Below are 15,111 nucleotides of genomic sequence, written 5' to 3'. Positions count from 1 at the left end.
GTAGTGTAGTTAACTAATAGGTGTAGTTAACTAACAGGTGTAGTTAACTAACAGGTGTAGTGTTATTAACTAACAGGTGTAGTGTAGTTAACTAATAGGTGTAGTTAACTAACAGGTGTAGTTAACTAACAGGTGTAGTGTTATTAACTAACAGGTGTAGTGTAGTTAACTAACAGGTGTAGTTAACTAACAGGTGTAGTTAACTAACAGGTGTAGTGTTATTAACTAACAGGTGTAGTGTTGTTAACTAACAGGTGTAGTGTTGTTAACTAACAGGTGTAGTGTTAACTAACAGGTGTAGTGTTGTTAACTAACAGGTGTAGTGTTAACTAACAGGTGTAGTTAACTAACAGGTGTAGTGTTGTTAACTAACAGGTGTAGTGTTGTTAACTAACAGGTGTAGTTAACTAACAGGTGTAGTGTTGTTAACTAACAGGTTTGGTGTTGTTAACTAACAGGTGTAGTGTTGTTAACTAATAGGTGTAGTGTTATTAACTAACAGGTGTAGTTAACTAACAGGTGTAGTGTTGTTAACTAACAGGTGTAGTGTTGTTAACTAACAGGTGTAGTGTTGTTAACTAATAGGTGTAGTGTTATTAACTAACAGGTGTAGTTAACTAACAGGTGTAGTGTTGTTAACTAACAGGTGTAGTGTTATTAACTAACAGGTGTAGTGTTATTAACTAACAGGTGTAGTGTTATTAACTAACAGGTGTTGTTAACTAACAGGTGTAGTGTTATTAACTAACAGGTGTAGTGTTGTTAACTAACAGGTGTAGTGTTGTTAACTAACAGGTGTAGTGTTGTTAACTAACAGGTGTAGTGTTAACTAACAGGTGTAGTGTTGTTAACTAACAGGTGTAGTTAACTAACAGGTGTAGTGTTGTTAACTAACAGGTGTAGTGTTGTTAACTAACAGGTGTAGTGTTGTTAACTAACAGGTGTAGTGTTGTTAACTAACAGGTGTAGTGTTGTTAACTAACAGGTGTAGTTAACTAACAGGTGTAGTGTTATTAACTAACAGGTGTTATTAACTAACAGGTGTAGTGTTGTTAACTAACAGGTGTAGTGTTGTTAACTAACAGGTGTAGTGTTATTAACTAACAGGTGTAGTGTTGTTAACTAACAGGTGTAGTGTTATTAACTAACAGGTGTAGTGTTGTTAACTAATAGGTGTAGTGTTATTAACTAACAGGTGTAGTGTTGTTAACTAACAGGTGTAGTGTTATTAACTAATAGGTGTAGTGTTGTTAACTAACAGGTGTAGTGTTGTTAACTAATAGGTGTAGTGTTATTAACTAACAGGTGTAGTGTTGTTAACTAACAGGTGTTATTAACTAACAGGTGTAGTGTTGTTAACTAACAGGTGTAGTGTTGTTAACTAACAGGTGTAGTGTTGTTAACTAATAGGTGTAGTGTTATTAACTAACAGGTGTAGTGTTGTTAACTAACAGGTGTAGTTAACTAACAGGTGTAGTGTTATTAACTAACAGGTGTAGTGTTAACTAACAGGTGTAGTGTTAACTAACAGGTGTAGTGTTAACTAACAGGTGTAGTGTTTAACTAACAGGTGTAGTTAACTAACAGGTGTAGTGTTGTTAACTAACAGGTGTAGTGTTGTTAACTAACAGGTGTAGTGTTAACTAACAGGTGTAGTTAACTAACAGGTGTAGTGTTGTTAACTAACAGGTGTAGTTAACTAACAGGTGTAGTGTTAAACTAACAGGTGTAGTTAACTAACAGGTGTAGTTAACTAACAGGTGTAGTTAACTAACAGGTGTAGTTAACTAACAGGTGTAGTGTTGTTAACTAACAGGTGTAGTTAACTAACAGGTGTAGTTAACTAACAGGTGTAGTTAACTAACAGGTGTAGTGTTAAACTAACAGGTGTAGTGTTGTTAACTAACAGGTGTAGTGTTGTTAACTAACAGGTGTTGTTAACTAACAGGTGTAGTGTTATTAACTAACAGGTGTATTAACTAACAGTTAACTAACAGGTGTAGTTAACTAACAGGTGTAGTGTTATTAACTAACAGGTGTGTTATTAACTAACAGGTGTTGTTAACTAACAGGTGTAGTTAACTAACAGGTGTGTTGTTAACTAACAGGTGGTGTTGTTAACTAACAGGTGTAGTTAACTAACAGGTGTAGTGAACTAACAGGTGTAGTTAACTAACAGGTGTAGTTAACTAACAGGTGTAGTTAACTAACAGGTGTAGTGTAACTAACAGGTGTAGTGTTGTTAACTAACAGGTGTAGTGTTGTTAACTAACAGGTGTAGTGTTGTTAACTAACAGGTGTAGTTAACTAACAGGTGTTATTAACTAACAGGTGTTATTAACTAACAGGTGTAGTGTTGTTAACTAACAGGTGTAGTGTTGTTAACTAACAGGTGTAGTGTTATTAACTAACAGGTGTTGTTAACTAACAGGTGTAGTGTTGTTAACTAACAGGTGTAGTGTTGTTAACTAACAGGTGTAGTGTTGTTAACTAACAGGTGTAGTGTTGTTAACTAACAGGTGTAGTGTTGTTAACTAACAGGTGTCGTTAACTAACAGGTGTAGTGTTGTTAACTAACAGGTGTAGTGTTAACTAACAGGTGTAGTGTTGTTAACTAACAGGTGTTATTAACTAACAGGTGTAGTGTTGTTAACTAACAGGTGTAGTGTTGTTAACTAACAGGTGTAGTGTTGTTAACTAATAGGTGTAGTGTTATTAACTAACAGGTGTAGTGTTAACTAACAGGTGTAGTTAACTAACAGGTGTAGTGTTATTAACTAACAGGTGTAGTGTTATTAACTAACAGGTGTAGTGTTATTAACTAACAGGTGTAGTGTTATTAACTAACAGGTGTAGTGTTAACTAACAGGTGTAGTGTTATTAACTAACAGGTGTAGTGTTGTTAACTAACAGGTGTAGTGTTATTAACTAACAGGTGTAGTGTTAACTAACAGGTGTAGTGTTGTTAACTAACAGGTGTAGTTAACTAACAGGTGTAACTAACAGGTGTTTATTAACTAACAGGTGTAGTGTTAACTAACAGGTGTAGTTAAACTAACAGGTGTAGTGTTATTAACTAACAGGTGTAGTGTTAAACTAACAGGTGTAGTGTTAACTAACAGGTGTAGTGAACTAACAGGTGTAGTGTTGTTAACTAACAGGTGTTGTTAACTAACAGGTGTAGTGTTATTAACTAACAGGTGTAGTGTTGTTAACTAACAGGTGTAGTGTTATTAACTAACAGGTGTAGTTAACTAACAGGTGTAGTGTTATTAACTAACAGGTGTTGTTAACTAACAGGTGTAGTGTTGTTAACTAACAGGTGTAGTGTTATTAACTAATAGGTGTAGTGTTATTAACTAACAGGTGTAGTGTTGTTAACTAATAGGTGTAGTGTTATTAACTAACAGGTGTTGTTAACTAACAGGTGTAGTTAACTAACAGGTGTAGTGTTGTTAACTAACAGGTGTAGTGTTGTTAACTAACAGGTGTAGTGTAGTTAACTAACCTGTGTTGTTAACTAACAGGTGTCATTAACTAACAGGTGTAGTTAACTAATAGGTGTAGTGTTGTTAACTAACAGGTGTCATTAACTAACAAGTGTAGTTAACTAACAGGTGTAGTGTTGTTAACTAACAGGTGTTATTAACTAACAGGTGTTGTTAACTAACAGGTGTAGTTAACTAACAGGTGTAGTTAACTAACAGGTGTTGTTAACTAACAGGTGTAGTGTTGTTAACTAACAGGTGTTATTAACTAACAGGTGTTATTAACTAACAGGTGTTGTTAACTAACAGGTGTTGTTAACTAACAGGTGTTGTTAACTAACAGGTGTTGTTAACTAACAGGTGTTGTTAACTAACAGGTGTAGTGTTAACTAACAGGTGTAGTGTTGTTAACTAACAGGTGTAGTGTTGTTAACTAACAGGTGTAGTGTTGTTAACTAACAGGTGTTGTTAACTAACAGGTGTAGTGTTGTTAACTAACAGGTGTAGTTAACTAACAGGTGTTGTTATTAACTAACAGGTGTAGTGTTGTTAACTAACAGGTGTTGTTAACTAACAGGTGTTGTTAACTAACAGGTGTAGTGTTGTTAACTAACAGGTGTAGTGTTGTTAACTAACAGGTGTTGTTAACTAACAGGTGTAGTGTTGTTAACTAACAGGTGTCATTAACTAACAGGTGTAGTGTTGTTAACTAACAGGTGTAGTGTTGTTAACTAACAGGTGTCATTAACTAACAGGTGTAGTTAACTAACAGGTGTTGTTAACTAACAGGTGTAGTGTTGTTAACTAACAGGTGTCATTAACTAACAGGTGTAGTTAACTAACAGGTGTAGTGTTGTTAACTAACAGGTGTAGTGTTGTTAACTAACAGGTGTCATTAACTAACAGGTGTAGTTAACTAACAGGTGTAGTGTTGTTAACTAACAGGTGTAGTGTTGTTAACTAACAGGTGTCATTAACTAACAGGTGTTGTTAACTAACAGGTGTAGTGTTGTTAACTAACAGGTGTTATTAACTAACAGGTGTTGTGTTGTTAACTAACAGGTGTTATTAACTAACAGGTGTAGTGTTGTTAACTAACAGGTGTCATTAACTAACAGGTGTAGTTAACTAACAGGTGTAGTGTTGTTAACTAACAGGTGTAGTGTTGTTAACTAACAGGTGTTGTTAACTAACAGGTGTAGTTAACTAACAGGTGTAGTGTTGTTAACTAACAGGTGTCATTAACTAACAGGTGTTGTTAACTAACAGGTGTAGTGTTATTAACTAACAGGTGTTGTTAACTAACAGGTGTAGTGTTGTTAACTAACAGGTGTAGTGTTGTTAACTAACAGGTGTCATTAACTAACAGGTGTAGTTAACTAACAGGTGTAGTGTTGTTAACTAACAGGTGTAGTTAACTAACAGGTGTAGTGTTGTTAACTAACAGGTGTAGTGTTATTAACTAACAGGTGTAGTGTTGTTAACTAACAGGTGTTATTAACTAACAGGTGTTATTAACTAACAGGTGTTGTTAACTAACAGGTGTAGTGTTGTTAACTAACAGGTGTAGTGTTGTTAACTAACAGGTGTAGTGTTGTTAACTAACAGGTGTTATTAACTAACAGGTGTTGTTAACTAACAGGTGTAGTTAACTAACAGGTGTAGTGTTGTTAACTAACAGGTGTAGTGTTATTAACTAACAGGTGTAGTGTTGTTAACTAACAGGTGTTATTAACTAACAGGTGTTATTAACTAACAGGTGTTATTAACTAACAGGTGTTATTAACTAACAGGTGTTATTAACTAACAGGTGTTATTAACTAACAGGTGTTGTTAACTAACAGGTGTAGTAACTAACAGGTGTAGTTAACTAACAGGTGTGGTGTTATTAACTAACAGGTGTAGTGTTGTTAACTAACAGGTGTTAGTTAACTAACAGGTGTAGTGTAACTAACAGGTGTTGTTAACTAACAGGTGTAGTGTTGTTAACTAACAGGTGTAGTATTAACTAACAGGTGTATTAACTAACAGGTGTAGTGTTGTTAACTAACAGGTGTTAACTAACAGGTGTAGTTAACTAACAGGTGTTATTAACTAACAGGTGTAGTTAACTAACAGGTGTTATTAACTAACAGGTGTAGTGTTATTAACTAACAGGTGTGTTGTTAACTAACAGGTGTGTTAACTAACAGGTGTAGTGTGTTAACTAACAGGTGTAAACTAACAGGTGTAGTGTTGCTAACAGGTGTTGTTAACTAACAGGTGTAGTGTTGTTAACTAACAGGTGTTAACTAACAGGGTGTTGTTAACTAACAGGTGTAGTGTTGTTAACTAACAGGTGTAGTGTTGTTAACTAACAGGTGTAGTGTTGTTAACTAACAGGTGTAGTGTTGTTAACTAACAGGTGTAGTGTTGTTAACTAACAGGTGTAGTGTTGTTAACTAACAGGTGTAGTGTTGTTAACTAACAGGTGTAGTGTAACTAACAGGTGTAGTGTTGTTAACTAACAGGTGTAGTGTTGTTAACTAACAAACTAACAGGTGTAGTGTTGTTAACTAACAGGTGTTGTTAACTAACAGGTGTTGTTAACTAACAGGTGTAGTGTGTGTTAACTTAACAGGTGTAGTTAACAACAGGTGTAACAGTTAACTAACAGGTGTAGTGTTGTTAACTAACAGGTGTAGTGTTGTTAACTAACAGGTGTAGTGTTGTTAACTAACAGGTTTAACTAACAGGTGTTGTTAACTAACAGGTGTTGTTAACTAACAGGTGTTGTTAACTAACAGGTGTTGTTAACTAACAGGTGTAGTTAACTAACAGGTGTAGTTAACTAACAGGTGTAGTGTTATTAACTAACAGGTGTAGTTAACTAACAGGTGTAGTTAACTAACAGGTGTAGTGTTATTAACTAACAGGTGTTGTTAACTAACAGGTGTAGTGTTGTTAACTAACAGGTGTAGTGTTAACTAACAGGTGTAGTGTTGTTAACTAACAGGTGTTGTTAACTAACAGGTGTAGTGTTGTTAACTAACAGGTGTAGTTAACTAACAGGTGTAGTTAACTAACAGGTGTAGTTAACTAACAGGTGTAGTTAACTAACAGGTGTAGTTAACTAACAGGTGTAGTTAACTAACAGGTGTAGTGTTAAACTAACAGGTGTTGTTAACTAACAGGTGTTGTTAACTAACAGGTGTAGTGTTATTAACTAACAGGTGTTATTAACTAACAGGTGTTGTTAACTAACAGGTGTTGTTAACTAACAGGTGTAGTTAACTAACAGGTGTTGTTAACTAACAGGTGTAGTTAACTAACAGGTGTACAGTACCTGGTGTAGTTTTCCATGGATCATGAACCTTGGTAGAGAACTCAGGGCCAGTGCACTGCCACATCGGGTCAATACCTCCGTACTCTTTAACCCTGCTATATACTGGGACACCAGGACCTCTACACAAAGAACACACACACACACACACACACACACACACACACACACACACACACGTGTTAGGTATGGCTAGTTTTTAATGAAGCCTTCTAATGGCGCTCCCCGGCCCCTGGTACAGTGCTACTCACCCTGCATCTGGGGGTCAGCCACGCCTGGCTGGGGCTGGTAGTACTGCTCACACAGAGCTGCCAGGGCGGACACTGCTGCCTCCTATAGGGGGGAGGACCACATTACACATTAACCATTATACAAAGTATTCAGACCCCTTGACTTTTTCCACATTTTGTTATGTTACAGCCTTACTCTAAAATATATTAAATAAATAAAAATCCTCAGCAATCTAAACAAAATACCTCATACTGACAAAACAGGTTTTTTAGAAATGTTAGCAAATTTATATATATTTTTAACTTAAATGTCATATTTAAATAAGTATTCAGACTTGCTATGAGACTTGACATTTTGCTCAGCTACATCCTGTTTCCATTGATCATCCTTGAGATGTTTAATTGGGGTCCACCGGTGGGAAATTCAATTGATTGGGCATCATTTGGAAAGGCACACACCTGTCTATATAAGGTCCCACAGTTGACAGTGCTTGTCAGAGCAAAAAACCAAGCCATGAGGTTGAAGGAATTGTCCATGGAGCTCCGAGACAGGATTGTGTCGAGCCACAAAAATCTGGTGAAGGGTACAAAAAAAAAAACTGTGTAGCATTGAAGGTTCCCAAGAACAACGTGGTCTCCATTCTTAAATAGGAGAAGTTTGGAACCCTCAAGACTCTTCCTAGAACTGGCCCCCCGGCCAAACTGAGCAATCTGGGGAGAAGGGCCTTGGTCAGGGAGGTGACCAAGAACCCAATGGTCACTCTGACAGAGCTCCAGAGTTCCTCTGAGGAGATGGGAGAACCTTCCAGAAGAACAACAATCTCTGCAGCACTCCATCAATCAGGCCTTTATGGTAGAGTGGCCAGATGGAAGCCGCTCCTCAGTGGAAGGAACATGACAGCCCACTTGGAATTTGCCATAAGGCACCTAAAGACTCTCAGACCATGAGAAACAAGATTCTCTGGTCTGATGAAACCAAGATTAAACTCTTTGGCCTGAATGCCAGGCTTCACGTCTGGGGGAAACCTGGCACCATCCCTACGGTGAAGCATGGTGGTGGCAGCATCATGCTATGGGGGTGTTTTCTAGCGACAGGGAGCGGGAGACTAGTCAGGATCGAGGCAAAGATGAACGGAGCAAAGTATAGAGAGACACTTGATGAAAACCTGCTCCAGAGCCCTCAGGACCTCAGACTGGAGCGGTGGTTCACGTTCCAACAGGACAACGACCCTAAACACACAGCCAAGACAAAGCAGGAGTGGCTTTGGGACAAGTGTCTGAATGTCCTTGAGTGGCCCAGCCAGAGCCCGGACTTGAACCTGATCGAACATCTCTGGAGAGACCTGAAAATAGCTGTGCAGCGACGCTCCCCATCCAACCTGACAGAGCTTGAGAGGATCTGCAGAGCAGAATGGGAGAAACTCCCCAAATACAGGTGTGCCAAGCTGGTAGCGTCATACCCAAGAAGACTTGAGGCTGTAATCGCTGCCAAAGGTGCTTCAACAAAGTACTGAGTAAAGTTTTTTATTTTTAATAAATTATCAAAAAAAGTTTTTGCCTTGTCATTTTGGGGTATTGTGCGTAGCTTCGATGAGGAACAAAAAAGACTTAATCAATATTAGAATAAGGCTGTAAAGTAACAAAATGTGGGAAAAGTCAAGGGGTCTGAATACTTTCCAAAGGACTACAATGTAAATCCCACAAAAAAGCAATTTCACAATATGGTTAGAGGTTAGGGTTAGGTTTAACAGTTAGGGTTAGTGGTTAAGGTAATGGTTAGGGTTAGAGGTTAGGTTTAACAGTTAGGGTTAGTGGTTAGGGTTAAGGTAATGGTTAGGGTTAGAGGTTAGGTTTAACAGTTAGGGTTAGTGGTTAGGGTTATGGTAATGGTTAGGGGTTAGGTTTAACAGTTAGGGTTAAGGTAATGGTTAGGGTTAGAGGTTAGGTTTAACAGTTAGGGTTAGAGGTTAGGTTTAACAGTTAGGGTTAGAGGTTAGGTTTAACAGTTAGGGTTAGAGGTTAGGTTTAACAGTTAGGGTTAGAGGTTAGGTTTAACAGTTAGGGTTAGAGGTTAGGTTTAACAGTTAGGGTTAGAGGTTAGGTTTAACAGTTAGGGTTAGAGGTTAGGTTTAACAGTTAGGGTTAGAGGTTAGGTTTAACAGTTAGGGTTAGAGGTTAGGTTTAACAGTTAGGGTTAGAGGTTAGGTTTAACAGTTAGGGTTAGTGGTTAGGTTTAACAGTTAGGGTTAGTGGTTAGGGTTAAGGTAATGGTTATGGTTAGGGTAATGGTTAGGGTTAAGGTAATGGTTAGGGTTAGTGGTTAGGGTTAAAGTAATGGTTAGGGGTTAGGTTTAACAGTTAGGGTTAAGGTAATGGTTAGGGTTAGTGGTTAGGGTTACGGTAATGGTTAGGGTTAAGGTAATGGTTAGGGTTAGAAGTTAGGGTTAAGGTAATGGTTAGGGTTAAGGTAATGGTTAGGTTTAACAGTTAGGGTTAAGGTAATGGTTAGGTTTAGTGGTTAGGGTTAAGGTAATGGTTAGGTTTAGTGGTTAGGGTTAAGGTAATGGTTAGGTTTAGTGGTTAGGGTTAAGGTAATGGTTAGGTTTAGTGGTTAGGGTTAAGGTAATGGTAAGTTTTAGTGGTTAGGGTTAAGGTAATGGTTAGGGTTAGGGTTAAGGTAATGGTTAGGGTTAGGGTTAAGGTAATGGTTAGTGGTTAGGGTTACGGTAATGGTTAGGGTTAGTGGTTAGGGTTAAGGTAATGGTTAGTGGTTAGGGTTAAGGTAATGGTTAGGGTTAAGGTAATGGTTAGGGTTATGTTAAACAGTTAGGGTTAAGGTAATGGTTAGGGTTAGTGGTTAGGGTTAAGGTAATGGTTAGGGTTAAGGTAATGGTTAGGGTTAGTGGTTAGGGTAATGGTTAGGGTTAGTGGTTAGGGTTAAGGTAATGGTTGGGGTTAAGGTAATGGTTAGGGTTAGTGGTTAGGGTTAAGGTAATGGTTAGGGTTAGAGTTAAGGTAATGATTAGGGTTAGTGGTTAAGGTAATGGTTAGTGGTTAAGGTAATGGTTAGGGTTAAGGTAATGGTTAGGGTTAAGGTAATGGTTAGGGGTTAGTGGTTAAGGTAATGGTTAGGGTTAGTGGTTAAGGTAGTGGTTAGTGGTTAGGGTTAAGGTAATGGTTAGGGTTAGTGGTTAAGGTAATGGTTAGGGTTAGTGGTTAGGGTTAAGGTAATGGTTAGGGTTAGTGGTTAAGGTAATGGTTAGGGTTAGTGGTTAAGGTTAGTGGTTAAGGTAATGGTTAATGGTTAAGGTAATGGTTAGGGTTAGTGGTTAAGGTAATGGTTAGGGTTAGTGGTTAAGGTAATGGTTAGGGGTTAAGGTAATGGTTAGGGGTTAAGGTAATGGTTAGGGGTTAAGGTAATGGGTAGGGGTTAAGGTAATGGGTAGGGTTAGTGGTTAAGGTAATGGTTAGGGTTTGTGGTTAAGGTAATGGTTAGGTTAGTGGTTAGGGTTAAGGTAATGGTTAGGGTTACTGGTTAGGGTTAAGGTAATGGTTAGGGTTAGTGGTTAGGGTTAGTGGTTAAGGTAATGGTTAGGGTTAGTGGTTAAGGTAATGGTTAGGGTTAGTGGTTAAGGTAATGGTTAGGGGTTAAGGTAATGGTTAGGGGTTAAGGTAATGGGTAGGGTTAGTGGTTAAGGTAATGGTTAGGGTTTGTGGTTAAGGTAATGGTTAGGTTAGTGGTTAGGGTTAAGGTAATGGTTAGGGTTAGTGGTTAGGGTTAAGGTAATGGTTAGGGTTAGTGGTTAAGGTAATGGTTAGGGTTAGTGTTAAGGTAATGGTTAGTGGTTAAGGTAATGGTTAGGGTTAAGGTAATGGTTAGGGTTAGTGGTTAAGGTAATGGTTAGGGTTAGTGGTTAAGGTAATGGTTAAGGTAATGGTTAGGGTTAGTGGTTAAGGTAATGGTTAGGTTAGTGGTTAGGGTTAAGGTAATGGTTAGGGTTAGTGGTTAAGGTCATGGTTAGGTTAGTGGTTAGGGTTAAGGTAATGGTTAGGGTTAGTGGTTAAGGTAATGGTTAGGTTTAGTGGTTAGGGTTAAGGTAATGGTTAGGGTTAGTGGTTAAGGTAATGGTTAGTGGTTAAGGTAATGGTTAGTGGTTAAGGTAATGGTTAGGGTTAGTGGTTAAGGTAATGGTTAGGGTTAATGGTTAAGGTAATGGTTAAGGTTATGGTTAAGGTAATGGTTAGGTTAGTGGTTAGGGTTAAGGTAATGGTTAGGGGTTAAGGTAATGGTTAGGGTTAGTGGTTAAGGTAATGGTTAGGGTTAGTGGTTAAGGTAATGGTTAGGGTTAGTGGTTAAGGTAATGGTTAGGGTTAGTGGTTAAGGTAATGGTTAGGGTTAGTGGTTAAGGTAATGGTTAGGGTTAGTGGTTAAGGTAATGGTTAGTGGTTAAGGTAATGGTTAGTGGTTAAGGTAATGGTTAGTGGTTAAGGTAATGGTTAGGTTAGTGGTTAGGGGAAAAGGATGTAGATGCTGTACTGTACCTTGATACCGTCCCTCGGTCCAGGTGAGATGAGGTGGAGGCTCTTCAAGGTGTCGTCTATCAGCCACTGCCAGCCAGCTGAAACAGACAGGGTTTACTCTGTTATGACGGGTCAGTGGTCTGAACAGTACAGACAGGGTTTACTCTGTTATGACGGGTCAGTGGTCTGAACAGTACAGACAGGGTTTACTCTGTTATGACGGGTCAGTGGTCTGAACAGTACAGACAGGGTTTACTCTGTTATGACGGGTCAGTGGTCTGAACAGTACAGACAGGGTTTACTCTGTTATGACGGGTCAGTGGTCTGAACAGTACAGACAGGGTTTACTCTGTTATGACGGGTCAGTGGTCTGAACAGTACAGACAGGGTTTACTCTGTTATGACGGGTCAGTGGTCTGAACAGTACAGACAGGGTTTACTCTGTTATGACGGGTCAGTGGTCTGAACAGTACAGACAGGGTTTACTCTGTTATGACGGGTCAGTGGTCTGAACAGTACAGACAGGGTTTACTCTGTTATGACGGGTCAGTGGTCTGAACAGTACAGACAGGGTTTACTCTGTTATGACGGGTCAGTGGTCTGAACAGTACAGACAGGGTTTACTCTGTTATGACGGGTCAGTGGTCTGAACAGTACAGACAGGGTTTACTCTGTTATGACGGGTCAGTGGTCTGAACAGTACAGACAGGGTTTACTCTGTTATGACGGGTCAGTGGTCTGAACAGTACAGACAGGGTTTACTCTGTTAGTCAGTGGTCTGAACAGTACAGACAGGGTTTACTCTGTTATGACGGGTCAGTGGTCTGAACAGTACAGACAGGGTTTACTCTGTTATGACGGGTCAGTGGTCTGAACAGTACAGACAGGGTTTACTCTGTTATGACGGGTCAGTGGTCTGAACAGTACAGACAGGGTTTACTCTGTTATGACGGGTCAGTGGTCTGAACAGTACAGACAGGGTTTACTCTGTTATGACGGGTCAGTGGTCAGTTTACTCTGTTATGTCTGGTCTGAACAGTACAGACAGGGTTTACTCTGTTATGACGGGTCAGTGGTCTGAACAGTACAGACAGGGTTTACTCTGTTATGACGGGTCAGTGGTCTGAACAGTACAGACAGGGTTTACTCTGTTATGACGGGTCAGTGGTCTGAACAGTACAGACAGGGTTTACTCTGTTATGACGGGTCAGTGGTCTGAACAGTACAGACAGGGTTTACTCTGTTATGACGGGTCAGTGGTCTGAACAGTACAGACAGGGTTTACTCTGTTATGACGGGTCAGTGGTCTGAACAGTACAGACAGGGTTTACTCTGTTATGACGGGTCAGTGGTCTGAACAGTACAGACAGGGTTTACTCTGTTATGACGGGTCAGTGGTCTGAACAGTACAGACAGGGTTTACTCTGTTATGACGGGTCAGTGGTCTGAACAGTACAGACAGGGTTTACTCTGTTATGACGGGTCAGTGGTCTGAACAGTACAGACAGGGTTTACTCTGTTATGACGGGTCAGTGGTCTGAACAGTACAGACAGGGTTTACTCTGTTATGACGGGTCAGTGGTCTGAACAGTACAGACAGGGTTTACTCTGTTATGACGGGTCAGTGGTCTGAACAGTACAGACAGGGTTTACTCTGTTATGACGGGTCAGTGGTCTGAACAGTACAGACAGGGTTTACTCTGTTATGACGGGTCAGTGGTCTGAACAGTACAGACAGGGTTTACTCTGTTATGACGGGTCAGTGGTCTGAACAGTACAGACAGGGTTTACTCTGTTATGACGGGTCAGTGGTCTGAACAGTACAGACAGGGTTTACTCTGTTATGACGGGTCAGTGGTCTGAACAGTACAGACAGGGTTTACTCTGTTATGACGGGTCAGTGGTCTGAACAGTACAGACAGGGTTTACTCTGTTATGACGGGTCAGTGGTCTGAACAGTACAGACAGGGTTTACTCTGTTATGACGGGTCAGTGGTCTGAACAGTACAGACAGGGTTTACTCTGTTATGACGGGTCAGTGGTCTGAACAGTACAGACAGGGTTTACTCTGTTATGACGGGTCAGTGGTCTGAACAGTACAGACAGGGTTTACTCTGTTATGACGGGTCAGTGGTCTGAACAGTACAGACAGGGTTTACTCTGTTATGACGGGTCAGTGGTCTGAACAGTACAGACAGGGTTTACTCTGTTATGACGGGTCAGTGGTCTGAACAGTACAGACAGGGTTTACTCTGTTATGACGGGTCAGTGGTCTGAACAGTACAGACAGGGTTTACTCTGTTATGACGGGTCAGTGGTCTGAACAGTACAGACAGGGTTTACTCTGTTATGACGGGTCAGTGGTCTGAACAGTACAGACAGGGTTTACTCTGTTATGGGGTCAGTGGTCTGAACAGTACAGACAGGGTTTACTCTGTTATGACGGGTCAGTGGTCTGAACAGTACAGACAGGGTTTACTCTGTTATGACGGGTCAGTGGTCTGAACAGTACAGACAGGGTTTACTCTGTTATGACGGGTCAGTGGTCTGAACAGTACAGACAGGGTTTACTCTGTTATGACGGGTCAGTGGTCTGAACAGTACAGACAGGGTTTACTCTGTTATGACGGGTCAGTGGTCTGAACAGTACAGACAGGGTTTACTCTGTTATGACGGGTCAGTGGTCTGAACAGTACAGACAGGGTTTACTCTGTTATGACGGGTCAGTGGTCTGAACAGTACAGACAGGGTTTACTCTGTTATGACGGGTCAGTGGTCTGAACAGTACAGACAGGGTTTACTCTGTTATGACGGGTCAGTGGTCTGAACAGTACAGACAGGGTTTACTCTGTTATGACGGGTCAGTGGTCTGAACAGTACAGACAGGGTTTACTCTGTTATGACGGGTCAGTGGTCTGAACAGTACAGACAGGGTTTACTCTGTTATGACGGGTCAGTGGTCTGAACAGTACAGACAGGGTTTACTCTGTTATGACGGGTCAGTGGTCTGAACAGTACAGACAGGGTTTTACTCTGTTATGACGGGTCAGTGGTCTGAACAGTACAGACAGGTTTTACTCTGTTATGACGTGTCAGTGACAGGGTTTACTCTGTTATGACGGGTCAGTGGTCTGAACAGTACAGACAGGGTTTACTCTGTTATGACGGGTCAGTGGTCTGAACAGTACAGACAGGGTTTACTCTGTTATGACGGGTCAGTGGTCTGAACAGTACAGACAGGGTTTACTCTGTTATGACGGGTCAGTGGTCTGAACAGTACAGACAGGGTTTACTCTGTTATGACGGGTCAGTGGTCTGAACAGTACAGACAGGGTTTACTCTGTTATGACGGGTCAGTGGTCTGAACAGTACAGACAGGGTTTACTCTGTTATGACGGGTCAGTGGTCTGAACAGTACAGACAGGGTTTACTCTGTTATGACGGGTCAGTGGTCTGAACAGTACAGACAGGGTTTACTCTGTTATGACGGGTCAGTGGTCTGAACAGTACAGACAGGGTTTACTCTGTTATGACGGGTCAGTGGTCTGAA

At 40.2% G+C, this 15,111-nt stretch overlaps 1 protein-coding gene and 2 long non-coding RNA genes across 8 annotated transcripts in view; 2 read left to right on the top strand and 1 right to left on the bottom strand.

Annotated features, from left to right (window-relative positions):
* Window positions 1-3,255, top strand: part of LOC127918586 (uncharacterized) — a 3,533-nt gene extending 278 nt beyond the window's left edge. Inside the window, exons 2-5 of one of the 2 annotated variants that reach the window (XR_008100435.1) lie at window positions 669-773; window positions 1,328-1,371; window positions 2,315-2,348; window positions 2,870-2,888. This is a non-coding gene — a long non-coding RNA (uncharacterized LOC127918586). Of the gene's footprint in view, window positions 1-668; window positions 774-991; window positions 1,042-1,283; window positions 1,372-2,314; window positions 2,349-2,869; window positions 2,889-3,178 lie in introns of those variants that run through there. The other variant, XR_008100434.1, reaches the window with a different exon arrangement.
* LOC127918580 (tubulin-specific chaperone D-like) overlaps window positions 1-15,111 on the bottom strand; it is a 68,602-nt gene that overhangs the window by 34,774 nt on the left and 18,717 nt on the right. Inside the window, 3 exon segments of the mRNA XM_052501859.1 lie at window positions 6,814-6,932; window positions 7,062-7,143; window positions 11,583-11,659. Coding sequence (XP_052357819.1) covers window positions 6,814-6,932; window positions 7,062-7,143; window positions 11,583-11,659 — 278 coding nt within the window.
* Window positions 9,526-11,567, top strand: LOC127918582 (uncharacterized). Of its 5 annotated transcripts, XR_008100425.1 has the most exons (4): window positions 9,526-9,741; window positions 10,118-10,437; window positions 10,476-11,231; window positions 11,263-11,567. It is a non-coding gene; the product is annotated as an uncharacterized LOC127918582 (long non-coding RNA). The 5 variants fall into 5 exon arrangements; XR_008100429.1 differs by having other exon boundaries at window positions 10,118-11,225; window positions 11,399-11,567; XR_008100428.1 differs by having other exon boundaries at window positions 10,118-11,225; window positions 11,374-11,567.

This window comes from Oncorhynchus keta, unplaced genomic scaffold (assembly GCF_023373465.1).
Source record: "Oncorhynchus keta strain PuntledgeMale-10-30-2019 unplaced genomic scaffold, Oket_V2 Un_contig_14560_pilon_pilon, whole genome shotgun sequence".
Lineage (NCBI taxonomy): Eukaryota > Metazoa > Chordata > Actinopteri > Salmoniformes > Salmonidae > Oncorhynchus > Oncorhynchus keta.
This window is presented reverse-complemented; position numbering and strand designations above follow the sequence as displayed.